Source organism: Cephus cinctus, unplaced genomic scaffold (assembly GCF_000341935.2).
Source record: "Cephus cinctus unplaced genomic scaffold, Ccin1 Ccin1_scaffold0228, whole genome shotgun sequence".
In the NCBI taxonomy this organism is placed as follows: domain Eukaryota; kingdom Metazoa; phylum Arthropoda; class Insecta; order Hymenoptera; family Cephidae; genus Cephus; species Cephus cinctus.
In genome coordinates this window covers 549,337-574,136 of record NW_014332944.1, presented here as the reverse complement: position 1 = coordinate 574,136, position 24,800 = coordinate 549,337, and the positions used below count along the sequence as shown (strand labels likewise).

At 38.2% G+C, this 24,800-nt stretch overlaps 1 protein-coding gene across 11 annotated transcripts in view; it reads right to left on the bottom strand.

Annotated features, from left to right (window-relative positions):
• LOC107265537 (serine/threonine-protein kinase tricorner) overlaps positions 1 to 24,800 on the bottom strand; it is a 62,316-nt gene that overhangs the window by 9,912 nt on the left and 27,604 nt on the right. The window contains exons 1-2 of one of the 11 annotated variants that reach the window (XM_015735105.2): positions 19,063 to 19,233; positions 17,766 to 18,227 (exon numbers count right to left, since the gene is read on the bottom strand). The exons of 5 other annotated variants lie outside the window; for them this stretch is intronic. In XM_015735105.2, the coding sequence (XP_015590591.1) occupies positions 17,766 to 17,853 (88 nt within the window). In that variant the 5' untranslated portion in view covers positions 17,854 to 18,227; positions 19,063 to 19,233. Of the gene's footprint in view, positions 1 to 7,197; positions 7,562 to 9,139; positions 9,252 to 11,143; positions 11,211 to 17,765; positions 18,228 to 19,062; positions 19,234 to 24,800 lie in introns of those variants that run through there. 5 more of the 11 variants (XM_015735108.2, XM_015735107.2, XM_015735109.2 and 2 more) reach the window with 5 other exon arrangements.

Here is a 24,800-nt window from a genome sequence, read left to right as displayed (position 1 = left end):
TTAAAACCCCCCCCCCCCCCTCCAAAGGAGTGCCAATAAGGCGAATGACGAATAGCCGAAAAAAAAAGGTGGAATAAATGAAAGAATCGCGTGCCGTGAAAATAACGTGAATTCGTTTAACCCACTTCGCACGTGTCCGCGAAACTGACTCAGCCCCGATGAACTATTTTAATTTATGCCCTAACGGTTTGTTGTGGATGCGCGCGCATCCGTCTAACAAGATTCCAACATGGCCGCCCAGGAGCCCAATTCGATTTTCACCCGAGACCTATCTCTCTCTATGCAGATATGATTTAACACGGCATAAAGCTCCCGTTATACTCGTCGCGAATTGTCCCTCGAGTAATTATAATTATTAATTAAACAACTCCGCTAATTGCCGTGATCGTTACGCGGACAATTAGCACGCAACGACGAACACGTACGACCGCCGTATAACCAAGGTCCGCGGGCAACTAGGAAGTCAGTGCTGATTAATTTCGTCTCCACGCTCGGGGACGCGGTACGCAAAGTTTTCATTGTCATTAAAGATAATTGGCAAGCTTACTACGGCTAAAATGCACAACGACGTCGAAATAATCATAAGCTGCCGTCAGAATTATTTTCGCGACGCCTCCTGCCGAAATGGACATTTAAAAATCACGAGTGCGCATGCGCAACTTTATGATTTTTACACCAATCTTTTATCCATACAAAATTTCATACCTTTCGTGTACTGATTTTCGTATGAATAAAGAAAAATATCGCCACCGATAAGCTGCTCGATATTTTCACTGTAAAAGGTCCAAGCACGGAAATGGGTTAAGCCTAAGTTTTGCGCTGCAAAAGGTTACGTGCTAACCTGCGATATATTACCTTGTACGGGAAGGTCCTGAACATACGAGCTAGACACGTACCAGATGTCCATATAGAAACCACGTACTTGGTATATACATATATATGACCCTAAAATACCATACTTACATTTATATTTCCATATATATGTATGAGCCATTTCGCCTGACTATTGTATCCTATACGCGAATCGATCAAGCCAGCCAATAGGTATACGGATATATCCGTGAAATAACTGTGCCGAGCCAGATCGTTATATCAATTATTCAGTACGAAGAAAGGAGGAAATGATGAAAGGCGCGATATAGGCAGTATCGAAAAAACAGGGAAACACGTAATTCTTAGCGAGGGTAGGGAATATATAAAATAAAGATATCAAGTAACAAGTTTAAAAATAAACATTGAAAAATATTTCGCATATACTTCTCGAAGAGTATATAATTAAATATTGAAATATATTTTGAATATATTTTCACGTCAAATAATAGTGACGTATACGATAACACCATCGAGAATTTAGTTGATGGCGACAAGTTTATTTTTCTCATTGACTTCTGGCAATGCCTTTTTTTTTTCGTTTCAAGAGCAATACCGATTTCTTATGGGCCAATGGACGCTCGAGGACACGGAACGGGAAATCGATCGTGCGGAAATGTTGCCGTGACAAAATTTTGCTTTGATCTTCATTGCGTAATGTTTTTCCCTTCGATTAAAGTATAGTGCATTTTTTATTAGCATGATAGTATGTACATATAAATGTTTAATATGGAGTTAAATAAATATTTTTCCGTGAAATATTAATTCGTACATTTTTTTTATCTATTAACGCGAACGCACTGTAGAAATCAAAATTTATTTAATTTTTTATTATAAAAATAATTTTTAACACGTCGAATGCCACCAGAAATTTATATGATGCTGTCGGGGGGTTACAAGACAATTTTTGATTTTAGCACTCCGCTCACTGATAACCACTATGGACCCATCGAGAAAATAATCTCCGGTCAGGGTGACCAACGTGACAATCAACGTGTTAAGGATATACCCTTGGCTCGATCAATCGATAGAATAAAATAGATCATCGTGGATCAATCAAATCGTCTGTCAAATGTTAAAAATGAATGAGACAAAATTTTCTCATAGACTGTATCTGTGTGGTTGAGATTTGCGGAAAAAAATATTCCTCAGAATTCTCGGTCGATATATACATATATACACAAAGGTCGTAATTTAGGTCGAACCGTGTATTAATGTCGAAACCGGAAGTCGATTTCTGCCTTATCTTTCATTGCACCCATATAAACAAGCAACCTACACGATATTCGTACCAACCATATATTTCGCTTGCGTAAAAAGATATAATATTGAAAATAAAATTTTTACCCTCAGTGACGTCATTATATCGATATTTTCCTATCAAATTTTCTAAATGAGCGAAATAGTATATTACGACCCTAGGCCAGGAAATCAAACTTTCTGGCCTAGGGTCGTAATATACTAATTTTTGGGAATTTCGCGCAAATTTCGGTACGAAATATTTTTCAGTATTTTCCTCTGTCTTATCTGTGCATTGGTATTATCTTCTATCAGCCACGTATATTTCGAGCACGTAACGTGCGGTCACGCAGGACGCGATGCGTGCGTGGCGGCATGTGATACGAGCTTAAGTATGTGAGTGCAACGGGGACTGCATAAGCTTTGGAGATTTCAGAAATACACAGGTCGAGAGTTAATTCGAATAGGTCTTATAATGGCACAGGAAAGGCCATTTTTTGTACGGGCACTCAGAGCCAAGTGCAAAAATCGATGGGTCATCCGGGCTTGACCTGAGTTCACATATGGTACCGGATGTGGAAAACGTAAACACATGCTATGTATTATCAACGTAAGATAAGTCACGTGTGCGACTAATTCGAAAATCGAAAATTCTTACGGAAGTAGTTACGGTCGCGAATACAAAATTGCAAAGTTTCACGAAATCGATTTGCAAGAGACAAAATCGTTATTTAATTGCAAAAGTGGGAGTTTTGAAAAAAAATTTTATTTAATATTTGTCATACAGTACATTCACGCTGTACATTCATTATGACACGTGATGTTTCTTTTTTAGATTTATTTCATTTCGTTATACACCTAGTGCAATATATATATATATCCTCGAAGATGCTTCTAAGTGCTCTAGTGGCAGGTCACGCTATTTTCAGAAGGAAACAAAACGTTCGTCCAAGTCTCGGTGACTGGTACCAATGAGACTGAGTGAAATATTTCGCCTAGTCTTTCCAAGATATAACCTAAAAACCTGACAGACACAGCCAATAATTAACATAGTTGGATTCAATATAAATTTTCGGAAATTCAGCATAGCATTTTAAATATTCAGTATACAATTTTCACGTTCAGTTCCTAGTACGTTAATTTTGAAAATTTGTATTATGGATGAGAGTAGTAGACGAGGATTGAAAGTTCTAACATTACAGATACCCAAAAGTGACGTGAACATCCGGCAGTCTGTAATATTGGAGGAAAGATCTGATTACACGTTCAGGGATGTATTAGGAATTACGTAATGCCCGGTTGGCAGGTACATAATGGCGTCGATTGATACCTTGAATCGGCTACCCGTCGATATACCGAAGGACCTGGTACAGGAGAACGTCTAAGGCAGCCATTTGCATTTTTTTTTCCTCGATAAAAATAATTATCCGTACCGTGAGAATTATTCTTGGAGATTGTCAACTTTTTTTTTTGCTTTATCGATATACGTCAGTCTCGTGAGAAAGTCAAATAAATGTATACAAGGCAATTCCCATGGAGGTTTAGTTCCTTCGTCTAATTAACCAAAACCCCATGAAGACGCCAAAGCGGTGGCCTTATCGTTGAACAGGGGTTAAACCGTTGTATCACTCCGTGACCGGACTGGCACTGATTACAAATTAAATTCCTTATCAGGAATCGAGTCCTCTGCTATCCAAAGGATCGAGTCAGGAAAAAAAGAACGTATTAGAAAAAAATGAAAAAAAAATTTGTTGAAAAACTTTTTGAAAAATTTATAAAGCTCAAAAAATTTTATACCAGAGCCAATTTTTATTGCATTAAAATTTTTTTTTTTTTTTTAACAAAAATTATGAATCATTCACCATTATTGATCGTGAAAACCACTGTAAGGTTTTTGGTGAACGGGCAACTACATATATGTATATATATATATATATATTTCTCATTTAGGAAGCAGCCAAGAAATGATGGACGATCTTCTAATAGCGACTGTGCTTTGGCGCGAGGCCAAAAAATCAAGGAAAATTGGAAAACACTTTATCTTCGGAACATCGCGTTACGCGACGTATTTATTTCTAGAAGCTTTTAAGCCCACTGACAATGCTATTCGTGATGGACTGGTCGATCCGTACTGTAATTATGACGGAAGGGAGACAAACGGTCTATTTGTAAGAATCGACCAGGTCGCGGATAAAAATATAAAGATCATTAATAAAATATAAAAAAAAATTTATAAAGACAGCTGGATAAAATTTCTATTAACAATATAGTCATTCACTTTTCAAAGTTCAACGTTCGCTCTGTTGTACGATAAAAATTTTTAATTAATACACTTTTTTTCGTATTATTAATCGGGTATCGCAGGTCATAAGGTGATACTAATTAATTAGAGGTCAGGACGTTAATTAATAGAGGATACATGCCACCCAGTTTATTTTATAGCCAAATTGGACTTTTACGAACTCTATATACACATACAGAGTGAACCAATTAAGTTGGACACCCTGTATGTATATATTTAAGCATACGTAACATGCCTGTGTGTGTATATATATATATATATATATATATACAACGAAAAATCTCAGACCGGAAGGTAACCAAGTCGACGTCATTAATTCAAGCCGCCACGTCGACTTTCCGCACTAAGCCAAAGTGGCCCCTTTGAAGTCCCCGAAGACCTTGACCTGTCAAGAGGATGGAAAATGGTAAAGAGAGCTTTCTCAAAATTCCCGCCATTCTCACGAGCCCACTATCAAAGGAACCGGATGACGAAAATTAAAAAAAAATGTAACAAACAGTCTGACAATTGATTAGGAATTAAAATGACAGAAAAAAATATATTTTATGATAATGAAAAAGAAAAAAAAAAGTTAAACCGGAACCGGATGTTCGTATATTTTAATTCATTACGAATCGAAAAAAAAAAACCAAAGCGTTAGTCACCGACTTGAGGCTTATTGGTCTTTATGATAATGCAATAGGATCCAGCTGAAACGGGATATATCTGTACTTTCATTGGTCCTCGGCATCATTTATATATATACCGGGTGGGTATTTATGTAGGGTCTGGAGGCATTGTACAGTTTAGATCTGTGTTGGAGATAAATTTTCGTCCATTGTCGCTACAGGGCCGTGCAAGTTTGGTTTGGACGCCAGACAATTTTTGATAACTAATGCAATAATTTTTGTCGTCTTTTTCTTTTGAATTTACAGGTTTTTGTAACGACAGAGGACGATTTTTGTTATTTATTTTTTATTTTCAACGGAATCTACATTTTCAGTACACGTGTTAGGAGTGACGGCCAGCCGCTTTTAAAATGACGTGTACATGCGTTACGAAAGTGTGTTAATTTAATTTGGAGCATAGTTCAAAATGGAGCAAAGTCCATTGCTACGTATTAAGTTTGTGCGGGAAGTCACGTGGTACGGGCAGAATAAAATTTTCGTGACGGTCGCGACTGTGCTCACAGTGACGGAAGTTAATTTAGCGATTAGATTTCCTGAGGTTTACCTATTTTGTGGTAAAACGTGTCACCCGCTATATCTGTATTTGTTGCTATTCCCACTATACTAAAGGAAAGCCTATTCTGATAGGGAATACAAAGAAGTGTCAGAGCCACGTGACATCCTTAAACCGCGAATTCAATTTGGTGACAGATTTGAATTAAATTTGAAAAAATCTCCAAAAAAATATTAAATCGGTAGAATATAGTAAAAAAAAAAGATATATCATGTATATCTTAAATATATATCGCGAATATATGCAAAGTATATATTTAAAGTACATTTTAGGTATAAGACAGTACTCTGCGCATATACAGTATATATATATCTATATATAGGTATATATACATATATATCTGTTTGTATATTGAAAATATACTATACAATATATAATCAAAAAATATTTTAAAATTATATTTCATCTATACGACTTTTTCGTGGGAGAAGCATCAAATTCATTAAGCTTCGCAGAAGACCACTCAAGAATTGATAACGATGATCATGACGATTAGGATGCGTAAATACGAGAAGATTGATACGAGAGGTCAGGATATTTTTAGGACGAATCTTCAACGCAACAGCTGTTTCGTCGACCCGAGCACCATAGGCGAACGTAATGGAGAAGTTTATAAATTGAAAGCTTCACTTTTTCCCCTGATGCTTGGTACAAGTTTATGAAAAAAAAAAGTTTAACAAAAAAAAAAAAGAAATTCGTCACATCGTAGATAACAAGAGCGGTAACAGTTCACTTGGTATTTCCATACGATTCACTCGAATCCGCCTATCATTACGGTATGCTTACTCGTGCTCTATCTTCGTACGTATTTTATCTTGCTCTCTGTTGTTTCCAATCGACTTCACGAGTACGAGAAAGAAAGAAATAATCTATCGGGCTCCTTTGTTTTTCCACAACGGGATCTCGAGAATCCAGCACTGCGTTACCGAGCATCGCTGAAACCGATGACGACAGAAGGAGAGAGAGAGAGAGAGAGAGAGAGATGAACAAGAGGAAGAAAGATAAAAGAGAAAGAAACCAAAAAGAAAAAGAAAGGCCCGTCACGCGTCTCCGTACAGAAGATACTTGAACTCTGAGTCACTGAGTTTCATGCTCTGGCTCTGTGCTCTTTCACCTGGTAACGGGTCGGTTACGACGGCGTCCTGCTTTCTTTTTTTTTTCTTTCCTCTCTTTTTCTCGACCAAGAAAAGGTTGGCGATCGGTAACCGACCCAATTGACCATCGCTACGAAGCGGCACTCAATTTCAATTTTCCTTCGGCGTGCAAAGAAAATCACCTTACGGAACAACAACAACAACAAAATTTCACGTCCTCGTAACTTCTGCAAGGAGAAGGATCGTCCGATCTTAATTAGGGCAAAGTCACGATTGCGCGACAAAAAGAAAAACAACAACTGAAAATACATCGCAAGAAACCCGCTCAGTCACCAGAATTAACGTGCATTCAAATATACCCGGTGGTACCACTAGAAGAAAATTTTCTCGGAGCAATCAGCCAATCGGATCCCCCCCTATCCCAATCAACAACCACAACAAAAAAATCTATATACAAAAAAAAAACAGTACCTTCCTTACGAGTCCAGTATGACAACAACAACAGGCACAATCTTCCTGTGCATATATCCCAGCAAGAAACGTGCTCCTGTCACCTGATCATAGTCACCGTCCGTAATTCCAGCACACGTGAAACATGCACCCAACCCGTTATCGGAACAACAATGCACTTCTGTCACGTGACACCAGCGACCCAAGAATGCAGCGATATACAAGACTGCAGCAGGGTCTCATAAAATTTTTTTTTTTTTTTCAAAACAAAAAAGAGTCAAAGTCACTCGATAAAAAATCTCAAAAAAAAAAAAATATAACCACGCGACACCCGATCACGAAAACCCGCGGTGCAAAGTGCAAGCTAGTGCACCAAAAAAGTGCATCAAGTTATGAGAGGCCCAGTCACCCACCTCACGAGGATTCCTAAAGAGCCTGAAACGTGCACTGGCTCGCGGGCCGAAACGATCTGAAGCGGAGCGCGACTTCGCTACTTGGTGCAAGAGCGACGCGTCCCTCCCACGTCCCACCGACGTCCCTCCGGCGTCGCCGGCCTCACTTTCTCCCCACTACACCACCGCGTGGCTCGCCAATCGGCGGGCACGACGCTACCTCTGCATATATATACACGTGATACCTAGGACGGTACGAGAGGGTGAATAGGCGTCGCGACGCCCTGATGCACTGCCGAGACTATACCTTTCTTTTTAATTCTTTATCATATTCTATATAGAGTACAGCATTGCTATATATACAGCACTCGGTATATAAATACTGAAAAGATACCTAACCTACGTTTACAGCCTTCCTGGACCATCAACTTGGATCCCTATTACTCTCCTCTAGTATCCTTCGCCTCATCAGCCATAAGGGTACCCCCGTTTAGCATTGAGCAACGTCTCAGGATTACCAGGGCCTGGCGGTTCAGACAGTCGGTTCAGGCTTTTATCGCTGACCACACTTTTGCCCAGGGCCCCTTATCTACCGTATGGCGACCTGGGGGTAAATAAAGGCTAGCTGCTGGATACCCAAGGCTACTTGGTCTGGTGGTCGAGCACTTTTCTTATGGGAGTCGAGATGGCACGCAGATTGGTTAGGTTGCCATGCTGGGTAAGTGAGGTTAGGTTGGCACGACTGCGTCGACAGACTCAATGGCCGTGATGGAGTTGGTAGACCTTGCCGATATGCAGTACCTGAACGTCACTATGGACTGTCTTTGGTACGTCTTATTGCGTTAGGGAGAATCTCTGTTGTATGACGTCATCGTACCGACCGTCCACGTTGGCAACACTGATCTTATTACTGGTTCACTGTATTTCGATAATTTAATTAGACTGGCTAAACGATACGTGCATTGCTGAATGCACGTGGCGATGCAGCGTGTTGACGTTGAAACGTCAAAAAAATTCAAATATTTTTTACTGCGATCGATTATGGACAGACGATACGTGAAAAATGATATATTTGGATATTGATGATAAATAAATCTTTATCTATCATTCGGTACTTTTTTTTTTAAACATCCTGATAAGCCTATCGGGTATTTTTTTTTTATCTGTCAGACCTAACGATCTCTTTGTATAGTCCGATGTTTTCGTAGAGTATCTATTTCATACACGGATTGGGTTTTGTTTTTTAAATTAGTAAATATAATGTAATATATTTTTTAAAAAAATATATCGTATTACACGTAGTGTATACAGAATTTTGTACGAAAGTCTAGTAACTTTCACTGATCGGTCAGAGATACGGATAATTGAAAATTACTATATAGATTTATTATAGATTACATAATTATCCCAGATATACCCTTATGAAAATTGCCAATAAATATAAAAGTACTATTTCGAAATTCGAGAAAGACTAATTTTAGGTACTGTCCACACTCTCGCGCATGATTCATCATTGTCGATCATTCGTATACGAATGTCCCTAAAATATATATATATATATACAAACACACCCAAAAATATAGTTGGCAACGATCCCAGCCCTGAGCCCATAGTAGTGATCCGGGATCTGCTGACAGCCAGTAGGTGCTGGTGCAGCCAGTAAACCAGGTTATTTACAAAATACTAAAAAAAAGTTGTTAATTAAAAAAAAAACTCGTAAATAAGTAAACGATGTTAATTTTTTATTTTAATGCTAAAATTTTTTTTTTCCTTCCTTCGACTATATCGTTACGGACCGAGAGGGAGAAAGTCATACGACGATCAATGGGTTAGCCACGGCCATGGAAGACATAACAGAGAGATTGGCTGTATAACGGGTGACTCGTTAGCAACCGTACAGTACGCGCCTACGTCACGATATCTATTTCTTTAATATATCTATATACATGACAATATTGATTCCGCCGCGTCAGCTGCCTGCCTGCTCGGCTGCTCGGTTGCTCGCTGTGGCTTGGCTATCCTACCGCACTGTAACCTACATTCTGTTATGCTAGTGTTATCTGCCGTTGCGAAAAAAGATTTCGATAATTTATTACGGATTTTGGAAGGAAATTAATGTATTCTTTTGGAATAAAATTTATAAGGCAGTTTCATCAGGTTGACTGATTGAACAAGTGTCTTTGGATTGGGTGTTTGTTTGTTTGCTGTGGTTTGGTTAATCAATTGAAAATTAATTTATGTTCTTTTGGAGAAATCATTAGTAATGTTTTTCTTTATAATTTAGTCATTCGGGGTGATTAGGAAATTTTTTTTTTTCAAGAATCTGTCCTTACGCTCGACGTGGTTTGATTATTTTGACGCAATATAAGCTATATTTTGTGGTTAGCAACTATTCTGTTGGTAACCATTACTTTCGTAAGCGTTTGATAATTTATGGTAAATTTGGGTAATACATTTTTTTTTCAATTTTTTTTTTTTCGGTACTGATTTTATTTTTAATTTTTTTTATCGATGTACAGATAAGTGTACTGTAACTGATTTTATCGATTTATGATTTTGTCTAGGGAATTGTGATTGTTAGATTAAGACAGACTGGTTCACGCGGTGGGAAAGTAGATTCCTATTTTCATGTTTCGTAATCGCGCTGGAAAGACTGTTTGGAAAAAAAGTGTCGTCCAGCGGAACGACCAGTTTCGATATCGTCGTTACGGTTGCGCGGAGAGTCTAAGAGAAAAATGAAAAATCCGTGACGATTGCGTTGATTTTTCTTAGAATCCGTATTCTCAATTTTCATTATTCTTTATATATTAAATATATAAAAATTTTCGTTTATTAAACTATAGTTCACCCGCAATTAAACGTCAACACAATAAAATTTGACAGTTTCAAAAAAATACCATTTTTTACTTCGCAGACAAAATCCAAAAAATTACGGCGACGTGACCTACTCGTGAAATAAAATTGTAAAAATACTAATTTCAAACTTTCATGAAATTTCGCAAATTTTCACCAAGTCCACGAACGACGGTAAACGGAAGTTGAGACCCGGAAGTCGAGAATTACACGGGAGATGCAAGGCATCCAAGAGAGTCGCCATTAATTTTCTCATTTCGCGAAGCGGAAATTGTCGTACGACAATGATAAAAGAAAAGCTAACCAGACTCGAGCAATTATCCCACCGAGTGGATCTTCGTATTTCGTGTTTCTTGCACTCGGGTACCCTCGGTTAGTTTCGTGAATACTCGCTTTTTCTTTTCTTTCTATTTTTCCACCCCCTTTCTTTTTCTCGCCGTCAGCTCAGAATTTAATGTACGAAAAAAATAACGGATCGATTTCAATGAATATCATCACGATTTTGTCCCTTCGGAACGAAATGATTTTTTTATGACAAAAATTTTACCTATTTTCAAAAATATCTGTTTCTATGATAATTAAATTTGGACACCCTGTATATTTACGCGCATTCCTCTCCTCTGTTCCAATCATCATTTCTCCCTTGCCTACTACTCTCTTGCCATTATATATGTATATATATATTCCATCAAATAGTCTCCTATATAATAATATCCAATTACGTTACCACCGCCATCACCTGACGTATCCTCGTCTCGTAGTTTCATAGAAATTAATCTAGGTGTCTACCAGCTAGCTTCTCCACTCGTACATACTGACCTAAAAGAACAAAAGAAAAGAAAGATATGAGTTCAGTTCGTTCCGGACTCGAATTCGTGGAAGGTTCTAGAAGACAGGAAGTGGACCACCTCGAATGCGAAGTGAACGGATTCTGAATTAAATTCCGCGAATACAATTTTTGAACATCGCGAACACAGAGAAAAAAATTCCATGATCGCCCAAAATAGTTATAAAAAATCGATAAAAAACGATCATCGACAACGTAACCCGTTAATTTGTAGCAACTGCCGTAAAAAGCCATCAGCACGGTAATCGGGTGGGCGAATACCAGTCAAAAAAAAAATGAAAAATCAAAAAACTCAAAAAACGTAGCCGATCACCGACCAGTGAGAAAACACCAAAAATTACAACGATACCAAAACAAATATTTAAATTCCTCATTACCATACACCATAATCGACCCTTCGCGACCCCTCATTAATTAACAACGAATTTGAATTATATCCCAGAGTCTCCCGTCTAAGTCGTCCCATTGTTACCTGAACCGTCGTTCCCAGTGTTAATGGGAATTAGGCCCAACGGTACGCAGCTCCGTTACCACTATATATAGTAAGGTATATATACCTTACGTATACCGTAAAAATACCATATACGGTAAACAGGCACACGTAGCTCATACATTCATAGAAAAAAAAAAAAAAAAAAAAAAAAAAAAAAAAAAAAGTGATAAACCGTGTATCCCGTGCGTGCGCGAAAAGACCCATTGTCTTTACGGTTGGTAGACGTGATGCGGTAGCAGGTCCGGAATTTTCCAGTAACGGGAAAAAATCGTGCCCGGCAGAAACGAGGATACGAATTTCCTAGCGAGCCATACATATTTCCTCGATATACGTATATTACGATATATATAAAAATACCTACGCCACATGCCATATACCCACACGCCTACCGAAACATACTATTTTTCTAACCCTTCAAGGGGGAAGACGTGGTAGCAGGCTAATTGTTTCTCAGAGCCGTTAAGGAAGACCCACGTTTTCACGGTGTGAAACGGACTTAAGTTTCGTAAATGGGAACAGGATAAAAAAAATAGTATGCAATGCGCGCGAGGTATCAGCTGAGTCTGACGCGAGGGGTGACCGACTGGTTACTGAACTTGCACATAGAGACACCCCACGTGTACGGGAAGAACCCCCCACTACCCCTCGCGCCCTCTTTTTTCCCGTTATCTTTTATCCCACATTGTCCTGGCTACTGTGCATTGTTTTGAGGCACGGTGCGAGAGGTGCAGGGCGGCGGGAGAGGGGAAGGCCAGTGAGAGGGGAGGGTCTTATTGATTTTTGCGAACATCTGATCCGAGAACAGTGTCAGTGGGGTCAGGAGGAGGCGGGGATGCAACTGCTACGGAGATAAATAATTAAAAGATAAGATAAATATATTTTTGTCAATCAACTTTTTTAGCAGTTTCCATCTTTTACGGTATTTTTAGGTTTTTAGTCATTGACCATATTTCTTCTCTCTTTGTCTCCCTCCTTCAGCCTATACAGTTTTCCTATTTTATTCCAGTGGCTGTGCCTGTGTTGCCAGGGTAACAGCCTGGATCCGAGGAGGGTGGCTTTTTTTAGTGATGGCAACGATGGGAGAGGGGGTGGGAGAGGGGAGAGGAGGGGAAGGGAGAGCTACCCTTTCACTCTTTCTTGTTGCTTCTCCTATCATCCCTTTGTTCTATGATGCTGACTCTCTCTCTCTCTCTCTCTCTCTCTCTCTCTCTCTCTCTCTCTCTCCCACGAGCCCTATGATGGAGCACGTGCTAGTCTTTACGTAACTTCAGCTGCTTGTAAAATCGACAGAGTCCGAATCGTCTATCGCACGGCAACACTGGATCAATGAATAATTTTATCGACTGACGAACATTGTTAATTATTATTGAAATATCGTGCTCGCGTATTGTTGCGTGTTAATTATGAGAGGTTGTAAAAAATTTCTAATAAGATTTTAATTTTACGAGATATTCAAATTGGCGAATGTTTTTCTGTTTTTAGAGTACACTGTTCCTATAGGCTGTATGTATATATATGTATATAGAGCAATGTCAGTTTCAAAGAGTCTTCACGGCGACGCCGGAGCGCCCTTCAGGACGAGAGCTGGCGGCAAGTAGAGACGTTTCAAAGGCTGCGAAACTGAATGGCGAATTTTCAAGATCGCGAAGCATAAAGAACGTCATTCGCTACTCGCAAGATGCTCAACCGTCCTTGAGATAAAATTTTCAAGTACGAACACCTGTGTAGGTGGTCCAAGGCATTTTAAAGTCTCTGTATAGTCATTGTATATCTATATCGATGTGAAATTAGATGGAAAATCTTTTTTTTCTTCATTGGAACCGATCGATTGTATCTTGCTGAGAAAAGGGGAGCAAAATGTTAGCCGAATATAAACGAATGGAAAGTGACCTGTGCGCATGCGCCGATTCGTTATTACCAACGGAGCGTAGGACCCTCGTAAATTATTGTGAATTTGCGAACGCGTAAATTAACACGGGCGATATTTCAAAGAAATAAAATTTTAACGAAGACAGAAATGGTGGCCGTTGTTGCCAGAGATTCTTATGGGCTCCTTATGAAATTTGGAAAAATATATATATATACAGATGTACACATTATGCAAGAGGATCCTGGCAGGCGCGTTGGTTAAGATTCAGCGTTTCCTTAGAAAAGATTTTGTATTACGTATTTTTAGTTATTGGAATCAAACAAAGAAAAAAAAAAAATTCGATGACTCTTCCAAACGCCCAAAGTATCCTTTGATCGACCTCGTAATTCCCCTAGAATTATTCATAGGCATTTATTGACCACCCTACAGATCAAAAAAGATCAGCTCGATTCAAAAAAGCTTTTTCGTGGATCCTTATCGTGATCCCTGAAAATCCCGGCAATCGCCAAGAAATTCCTTAGGTGATTTAGAGCTTTAAGGAAAAAAAAAAACATGTTCCAGATTATCCGAAATTTTTTTTCAAAATCATTTTTCAAAATACAACGGAAATATCTCGCCCAACTATTTACCGCGTGTATCGGAGAAACACGAGACGGGGTATTTGTCGATTTTATGAAACGACGACCATTGGAGAGAGCCATTAAATTTTCACGAATCGTTAAAGCCGCAATTTCGCCAAGAGATACGAGAAGAAGGGTTGGCGACCCCTTGGGGTATAGCGAGATGTATAGGCAACCTTTACTGCGGTGACGGAAGGGGATAAATAATCCAAGAAGATGGCCATCTTAGCCACGCACGTATAGATATATCTGTTGACTGTAGAGCTATCGCGTCAGGATTACCCGGATGTGTCGCTATGATGAAAACTAAGCAAAGGACCGAACTTTAGTTTTCGCTTTCAGCCGTCGTGAACGACGTAAGGCGCGTCCCGACAGTTTTGAGAGATACGAGTCAGTTAACCCGGTTCGTATATCCTATATAGGTGCAGATACCTACTGTACCGACCTTCCTGATCGCCCGGTTCGAAATGAATTGTTTTACGAGTCTAGTAATAGGATAGTCAATGTCTAACGTTGCTATAGACTTTTTATCTAATATATGCATATTATAATTTCGATACAGTATGAGAAAGGGTACGCTTAAATAAATTAAGAAAATTTATTTAGTCATTTTCATGAGAATTTATCCTCCTCCAAAGAGAAACACCCTAAATCTGACAAAAGTCCTTCCAAGACGCGGTCACAGGATTTTCAAGATGTCACGACCTCGTTTAAAAGGGGGTCGCACGGCGTACTCGCCCTAAATTTTAAACTGGAGTACCCCCAATACCAAGTCTCTTAAACACGGGCAAAATGCCAGCCAAAAAGTTACCCCATGAGGATGGAAAGAATCGGAGGAAAAATACACACCTTCCACCAGCCACCCATCCCACCCCCCAAAAAAAATCCGACAACCGTTACCCAAGTATATAACCGAGTAAAAGAAAATTTTATAATGACAAAAAAATCCCACCACCCGTTAAAAACAACTCGCGAGATTGTCCTGCGACAACCCCTCAATACCTAAACATAAAGTTCTATAAGCTTCCATGCGCCGTACAGTCTATGTAGACTGACCGTAGTTTTTGACTCGAACTGTACATATGTATCTCCACTCCTCCTTCACCTCTCGCCCATACCATTTACCAGAAACCTCACGAAAAACAAATAAATCGCGACGCGGGAGTCCTCGGACGTTATACGTAGAAAACGTGGGACGTTAGAAATGTCTACCGGTACATAATACGTCCCACGTATGTTATTCACATACGTATCCAACGAGTGATTTCGTAACATGTCGTCACCGTTCAAGTTCTCGTGGATATCATAATGAATTTTTTTTTCCGTATACAATAAACCACTCCCCATATCTCTCTTTCCCTCTCTCTCTCTCAACCGTGCATTCTATCTCAAATCGATACCCAATAAGACATGTGCTCCGAATCGTTTAACAAACAGGACGTTTACTAGTAGCGCCAGGCGAGTGACAGTGAACTTCAAAGTCGCGTGGGTTTACCCATCTAGACGAAAGACAATTCCACATCGACAGTCAAAGAAAGAGAGAGAGAGACCTTCAAGCTCTCAGAAGCAGGAAATTGGCATTTCCAATCGAGACTGATTGGATGTAATAAAAAAAAATGATGCAAAGAAAAAAAAGAAATAATTTTGAAAAAAAAAATGACAATCTTAAAATCTGAGCCAAAGACCGTATAAGTCAATTACGTGTTTGTTCAAAATTTTGTTCACACTGATCGACCTGTAGCAGCGTTTTGCAGCTAACAGAGAATAAGGTCATAGGTCAGGTACGCGTTTGGGTATAGAAGGCACAGGCGATTGGTATATGGGTCATCAAAGTAGAAGTCTAGTTTCCATCAAAAAATACGTGCCTGAGTCTGCTTGGGTGACTGGGTTGATGGAGGGGCTGACTGGTCGACTGGCTGACTGCGTTATTATCAGATACCTATAGGTATAAAGCGCGCACGCTACGTTTAACAATCTTTTGGTAAGTCTGACAAGCCACGGTATAGATCCCCTTTCATATATATAAATATATATATTATATACCATACGTATGAGCATATAAAAAATACATATAAAAATCTATTACAGTCCACAGTCACGAAGCACCCAGTAATATCTGGCAGGCACAGCTGATTGTCAGGGACATGAATAATATTTTTGAAAATGATTGTACCAGCCCGAGCGACCAACATATTATATTCTTAAGGCGTGTTCACAACGCTTTAGGAAAAGGCAGAACGACGAATTGGTGCCAGATTAAGAGAGCGTTTCTACATACTATTTATCTGTATTGTGTATACGTATTTACATGAGTGTATATATACTCTCACATATGCTGCCCCATACTATGTAAAAAGGTAACAGTTAGCTCTGTTAGTCACCCACATAAGGCGGGTTCGCAATCCGCTAGTCGATAATTTTATTCGTCGCACGCAGAAAAGGTTCGCGATTCTATTCTCGCGTTTCGCTAAGCACGATTTCATAAACGCTTGGGAAACCGATGTACCGGGTGTTCGTTATACATTGATATACGTATGATACACGTGAGTCATAAATTTGACACATTCTGTATACAGGATATACGAGGTATGTATATGACGAAATAATGTGGCGCCGAGTAAAATTTTGATTTTGAAAAAGACAATTTTAAGAATTTACTAAAATCATACTAAGTAATGGGGATTTTCGAAACAGCAATATATCGTGGCAACGGAGATCGGTTGTCGGGATGTATAATATCTAGCACGGAACTACGCCCTGCTGAGCCAATGTCAACGGCCACGACTTAACAATGGGCCATTTTTACATGGCTTCGTTGCGTATGAGTCTCTTTCTCCCTCAAGTCACTTACCGATCTCTCTGGCCGCCACCTAAAGCCATACACACACGGCTAAAAAAACGAATGACAGAGAGAAAAGCCGTTTGATCGGTAAAAAAATTACCGATATTAAAAAAAAAAAGTGCAATTTTAAGTCCGTACTACTTGTGTCGGTATATGTTATATGTATCACACGTGCGATCTGAATGGATCGGTATGCTGCCAAAGCTCCATTCGCGCCGAGTGAAAGTAGCCGCGGGTCAGCCTAACCTAATAACATCGTGTTATCGGCTAGAGAATTGTATGCCCCTAATTTTTTTCCTAATTCGACATCCGCGATTTTCTATTGCGATCGGTATGAGTTTTTTGGAATAGGCTAAAAGAGTAAAAGATCGGTTCGAAGTAAATGTATCATAAACGAGAGAAAAATATTACGAATAATTCTATAAGCGATACGGGTAACGATTTTCTTCGTAAGAAACAGTAGATATCGTCACGGGTCGATTCACAGTCGGACAAAGATCGGTTAATTAAGTGGATCGTAACAGCGAAGTAGATAGTTGCCAGGGTGATCAGACGCAAATGAAAGACTAGTTGTGGAGAATTTTTGTTTGCAATTATTAGAGCAGGATTTAAAAATGATTGTCGATCGAGATATCAATCGAGGATATCTATCGATCCGTATATCGATCTTACCTGAGAGGTATGTCTTGGCACACATGATGTAACCGCACATCTGACCGATTTTAGTCCACACGGTCTTCAGGAGTTCCGGATTATACATGGATCTGACAGTTGCAGACTAAAGGTGCGATCACACTCGAGAGTTAAATAAAAGATCGGTAGAATGATTGATCGGTAAAAAAATGTTTCTTTCTCTTCTCTCGACGTTCTCGTCTCCTATCGATACGTTTCTTCCTGTATGCCGATTTTCTCTTTATTTTTTGTTTCTTCGTTTCTTGCGCCGATCACGTAACGCTCCAACATCACCTTGGAATCAGGATCAGAATCCGATCGCTCTTGTTCGTCTTATGGAGAATCTAGACAGTCGCCATTTGCCGTCTGATTGGTAAGGATTAGATACGCGATCGGTAGCAGTTCCACAGTTGCCGATCATTTCCAAATAATTTTATGGATAAGCTTGGTGCGCATTTTGAGCTGTATGGGGGATGAGAGAAATTTTACGATTAAAGATTATATATCGGTCGCCTCTCTTGGCTCCCTTGCTTTTCTTTTCACGTTGAATGATCTTAGTTCGCGCAACCACGTGATGTCGTAACGCCAGTTACGATCGCAACGCGTTATCCAATAGATACGAAATGCCAGGATAGTTTCTATTTCGGCGACGAGTCGTTGCCTTGAAAACGCGACATTCACCCAAAATGGACATCGAATAAAAAGCTAACTACCCAAAAAATTCGCCTTGCCGATACAGCATCTCATCGAAAAGACGTACACACCCCGCATACAAAGAAAAAGAAAAAGTCAAAATATCACGGCAAAAAACAATCTTTCGAAAATCATGGAATCCAAATGCTATAAACAGCCAATGGCATCCTTGACTCCCGATTAAATTCCGTCGTCGCGACGACCTTCGAGCGTCGTTACGTCAGTAAAAATATGCAAGCACGGACCACCGCTTGCTACAAACTCTGTCCCGAAGAGTGGTACCCGCACAAAGCCTAAAGAAAAAAAAAAAAAAAAAAAAAAAAAAAAAAAAAAAAAAAAAAAAAAAAAAAAAAAAAAAAAAAAAAAAAAATCCAAAAATATCGCACATTCCACTTCTGTAAAAATAATCCCTGCGAAAGAGACAGAGGTCGATACGCAGCCCCAAAAAAAATTTGTCAAAGTAAAAAAAAATTTTCAAATCAAAATCCAAAAACAAAAGATCAACCCGAAAAAATTTGTTACAACCGCCCCGACGCCACCAATCAATCCCCCTTTTTTTCACGCGCAACTTCATCCATCCGCAGCCAACGACTCCCTAACCCACCTATCTATGCACGTGCTACGCTCCTCTCCCGTTTCCGGCCTCCAGAGAAAAGACGTGCCAGCAGGCGCCACGATAAACCCAATTCCCGTTTTCCTATCCAATGACAATACAAAACACGGCCGACAACTCGACGCTACGAACCGGTCGCGTGGATCGAGTGTGACTGACTGGCTGACTGACTGCCGGGCAACATTTACCGACTCGGCTGACTCCGTCTCTCACGCACTCACGCGCCCGCACGTATAACGCACCTAACCCATCCAAACCGAACCAGCACCAGCAGATACCGACATTCGTTCTCGGCACAATAAGACACGAAATTACCAAAGAAATTATAAAACGATAAAACGGGAAATTACTGAACTGGAGACAGTCATTGGTAACAGTAACGGAATGATATATGGATGGCAAAAAGTGGGGAGGGGGGTGCAATGATTAAAAAATTATATGACGTCAACGCACTGCCGATTACAAATTTCCACGCCTTGTACGTATAGTCGTATATTTGAGTATATGACATACTGATAATCATAACAGTATACATATGGTAGAAACCATACAGCACATATACACGTATGTGATGCATGCGGAGTGACAATAATAATAATAGTACAGGTATACAGTGTAAATTGTATGCTACTAAAAAGTACAGTCCCGTACAGTGATGAGTTCATGGTTAATGACTAATCGCGACTGTTTAATATATTCATATATGTGAAGTGAGCCACCTCCCCCTAGGCCACCCGTTTGAAGGGAGGGTGGGAGGTCATGGAGAAAAATGAGATTTTATATGTATGTATGTATATTGGCATTGAATCGTCCGAACGGATGTTTTACGTATATTCAACTTCCGTTTGGGGACAATAGGAAAGAAGAAAAAGAAAGAAAAAAAAGTGTTCACAAATCTTTTTTTTCTCTCCTTTCCCGGATGGATCATGAACAAATTTCCTGGACGTGCTTGTGGTCCATGGAATGAATATATCGGAGGAGAGAGATTTCTTTGTTTTTTTTTTTTGTAAATTTCATGTGTTTGACGTATGCGCGAATATGTGTATTGGGTAGAATGATAGGTGGATATATCGTGAAGAAATATATGTGTATCGTTATCACAGAGTATATTCAGCTGAGATTTTGATGGATTAAATAGTAAAAAAAAAATGGTAAAAATCCGAATGAAAAGTTTTACATTAGACAATGAATTTTTTTTAAATTGACGTATGCGTGAATACACGTATATAGGATAGAATGATAGATGGATAGATCGTGAAAAAATATATGGATATCGTTATTACAGAGTATATTCAGCTGAGATTATGATCGATTAAGTAGTCAAAAAGATGGTAAAAACCCAAAGGCAAATTTTTACATTAAATTTAGGGAACGAATTTAAAAAATATCCTCGGAGACCGATGGAAATCCTTGGTTAGAATATTTAACGGCGGATATTGGCAATTACGCGTATTAAATTTAAAAGTAAATTTTTAGTTTAAAATTTATAAATAAAAAGTAATTCGTTTAAGTAAATACATATACATTTTATGTAAATCAAGCACAAACCTTCCTACGCAGAGTTTTACGTACATTAGAAAATATAATTCCGGACGAGATAAATTTGGAATAATTCAAATTTACGCGGTTCGATGTATTCCAATTACAACGTATCTTGCCGGCCGAGCAATATTAATAGCAGGTTAAACTATGGATTGGTGTTAATTAGAGGCTATCAGCGAGAATCGTACATGCAGTCATATGTGCACGTATGAATATATAGATATACAAACTGTAACCTCGCAAAGGCACGTGCAATGCTGTCCAGCTGGGAATCGGCAGTCCGGAGTTGCGTGGTTATTAGAAAGACAGTACGCTATAAAATAATTTCTTAATAATTGATCGATCGATAAATATCGAGATCGAATTAACTTTCGACAATTATCGGATTCCAGTAATACTTATCCAGTTAGTCTTGTAGGGAAAGGATTTTGTTTGTTGGTAAAAAAAAATTTTTCTTTTACAAAAACAAACAATCTACATATCAGAACGGTAATAACGAACTCGGACTGCACGTACGTGGCTGACAATGAGTTCAGTTCGTTTGGCCCCAATCGCCTAGGTCTCTGACGTCATCGATATAAACTTGCAAGACATGTGTGTTCGGTTAACTGTACTTTTCATCGGTGCGTGAACGCGTTGCGGAGAAAGAGAAAGAGAAAGAAAGATAATTGGTAAGAACGAAATAAAAAAACGAATATTAGAAATATATATATATATATATATATATATATATAAAAAATATAAAAGAAATATACGGAATATATATTTAAAATATATTCGCTGATACGAATATACGCGTATATATTCATTATGTGAAATATATCTTACAAATATATATATTATACATATATAAATTATTAACGATCGCGAAAATGAATTATATATTTAATATTTATAAGATGCGTAGAGAAAATTTGTCAAAAATATATTTATATATGAATTCTTATTAGTTATGCTTGGAAAATATATTTAGGAGATTTCAATATTTTACAATATATTTTTAATATATTTTTTAAATATAATATATTATATACCGTACCGATACTTTCAATTTATAAGCAAATTTTTTTTTTCGTGTGGTCCTTGATCTTGATGGGAATTTACTTTCGGTTTTTTATATATTATAAAAACAGTCCAACGTTTTGCGGGTGATTGTACGAGAAATCTCATTTTCTTACTTATTATCTGCCTGATATATGTGTATATACAATGTGTATATATAATGTATATGGATATACAGTATGTACATAAATAATAACACTTTAAATTCAGCCTCTGTAGACACGTGGTCACGAAGTAACGAAATTATCTGTCGGATTAATAATCGACTCTGCCACAGAACACAATGTAAGTGGAAATTCAATGACGTATAGTATAATCCAAAAATGCGAAACGTGCTGGATACAAAGTGGACCACGAGAAAAGTAAAACAGTCGAAACTCATAAATCCAGCATTATTTGTGACACGTATAATTTCTGATAATCGAAATGCATGCAAAGTTAAAAAAAAATTTGAAAAATCAAATGCAGGCTTTTAGTTGGACCATTTCCAAGTACATTCAACATGGCTTTTATCAGTAAAAAAGAATGGAGTCGGACAGAGTTAAAAAAAATTAAAGGCCTCCATTTCCTATACTGGTCATTGACTGTGTAGAGTCTGTAAAAAAAAAATCGTGTCCAGATTTTCTTGATTCTCAGAAACAGTCATGACGGACGAACGTTTCAGGAATGCGGAATACCTTATTCTCATTCTATTTCCTTGTCCTTCCCTGCCCCGCAATTCCACAAGGACTCCCGCAACTCCCAGTTACGACTGTGAGAAAATTCTCGGGAAGCAAGGTCCGTAATATGATTACTGAATTCGAGAATTCCAGGATGAAAATGTATATTTTCAAAATTTTTCAAACGAACAAATTTCAAATTAACGACCTCCGTTCCTGAAAGCGTCTCAATGCTAATGGAGGCTTCGGAAGTGGCACTTAAGAAAAAAAAGAAATGGAAACGATATATGTATTCGATATCCAAAAGTGGAATTCCTCATTGAATGTTGAAAAATAAAAAAAAAATACGACATACTTATTTAAACGTACTTTTTGAATATATACAATTATTTTTTGAATTTAGGTGTTTCTTCAGTTTTTAAAATTCTTACCTGTCTATGTCCTATAGATGCTTTGTTAATGACGTATCAACATTAGTACAGTAATTAGTCAGACCTAATGATCTACTGACTACCGGATTTTTGTAATGACTGAAAAGGTAAGAATATACCTTTCAAAATGAACAAGCAAACGCTTCTTTATTCCACTTCGTCCACTTCGATCCACAATGGCCAAAGAGAGCCTGATATACGTATATACAATAGTTAATGACTTTTCTGTCCCGCTATATGGCACAAAAGGCAAATTTTTGTAATTTATTCGCGTTAACGTAATTAGTATGAAATAATCATCAGTTAACGACGGTCGAAATACTTGGAAGAAAAAAAAGTCGCAAATTTTGAAAATAATTTCATAAAGAAATTTTCGAAATATTTATATAAACCACATAGTGTGCAGGTTTAATTTTTGTTTTTAATTACAGTTTATCAGAGGTTTTACCAAAATTTTGGTCGATCGGAAACATTGATGAAAATAAACTACCCTTGTTCATTCGTCGATGTAAAAAGGGTACTTTGACAGGGTTGTGTCCATTATACCGAATAAATTAATCAAACTGGATGGCTTCCATATATAAACCAATATCAAGTATACTCGACTCTGTCCAAGTTCCTATGTCCAAATAGAACTGACTCGAGTAGAGTTCCTGTGTCAACCACTTTTCGTTTGAAATTTCATGCAACGTTATTGCCACAGGAAAAGTAAATGAATTTTTGACAATTTTTTCCTTGATCGTTACTCTTACCCAAAATTGTCGTGAACGAATTAATAAAGCATGTGGAAGAGCATTTTCTTTGATAAAAAACACACGCTGGGGAGTCTGGCACTTCTTATCAATGATTCCCGTAGGAACGCCGGAATCAACCCTAAGCACAGGTATTCCCAGGGGAACTCCGAACTTTCTTGAACTGCGACCCTTATTTTTCTCGGGAACGTGGAATTTCGGTAAGGCCCGTTTGCTAAGCAATTCCCGTAAACGATATGTTATCGCTTTCGGCTATGTTGGAGAACGTTAATCAAGTAGTAGTGGTGGTGGTGGTAGTAATGGCGTCGATACTGGTCAGACGATATTTATCAATGACTGCCATTACGTAGACATACATTACTATGCGGAATTGCGTACTGTGTAATTTAATGATTTCGAATTTGTAAAAATATATAGTAACTCATTACACTGAGCATATAATCTCGAATGATTTATCGGATGATTAAATGAGTTTTTGTAAAGAGGAAATAATTAGCTCACCTAACGGCTCTTTCAAGAAAAATAAAATTTTTAATTTTTTTTCGAAAAAAAAAATGTAAATTTATAACAGAAACATGTCAATTACTGTTACTCTCGATGTTGAGTCATGAAAATCACAGAGAAACTTGACAAATGACACCCTAGGGGCACGAGTGTTCGAACGTGAAATCTACCGATCTCAAAAATCATCAAAAGATCATGGCAATGATCCTGGATCGAGATTCGACCCAATGGCCCACATTCTCATTAGCAAGAATCCGGTATATCGTCACGATGAAGTCAAAGCTGACGACGTCAGAATCCCGAATGAAATCGTATAAAGTATTTTTCGAAAACAAGTTTCAAAACAAAAAAACCGAAAAACAACTTGCACTTCTCCACATTACAAAAAGATTTACATACCGGGTGATCGGTGAAAAAATTTGTCGAAAGAGTAAAGCAGAAAACGCACACATTTAAAAAAAAATTGTTTTGAAACAAAAACAGTTAAAAACTAATAACCACTTTCCTTATCACCCTTATCGTTATCGTTAAAAATAAGCATTTTTCAATAGTTCATCGTCCTGCATACATGCATTAATTATCGTAACCCCTTATCGTCCAAAGGACAGAGTCCTTACGATATCGTTTTGCGTGCGACTTGTCTCTGGCATAAAATTATCTTCTTCCTTCTTTCTCTTTCTCTTCTTTTATATCCGTTCGCATACTACCGAAGTTGCTCATAGCTTGCATACACGCATTACGCAACAGATGGCTATATAAGTGGAACATCTGTGGATCGT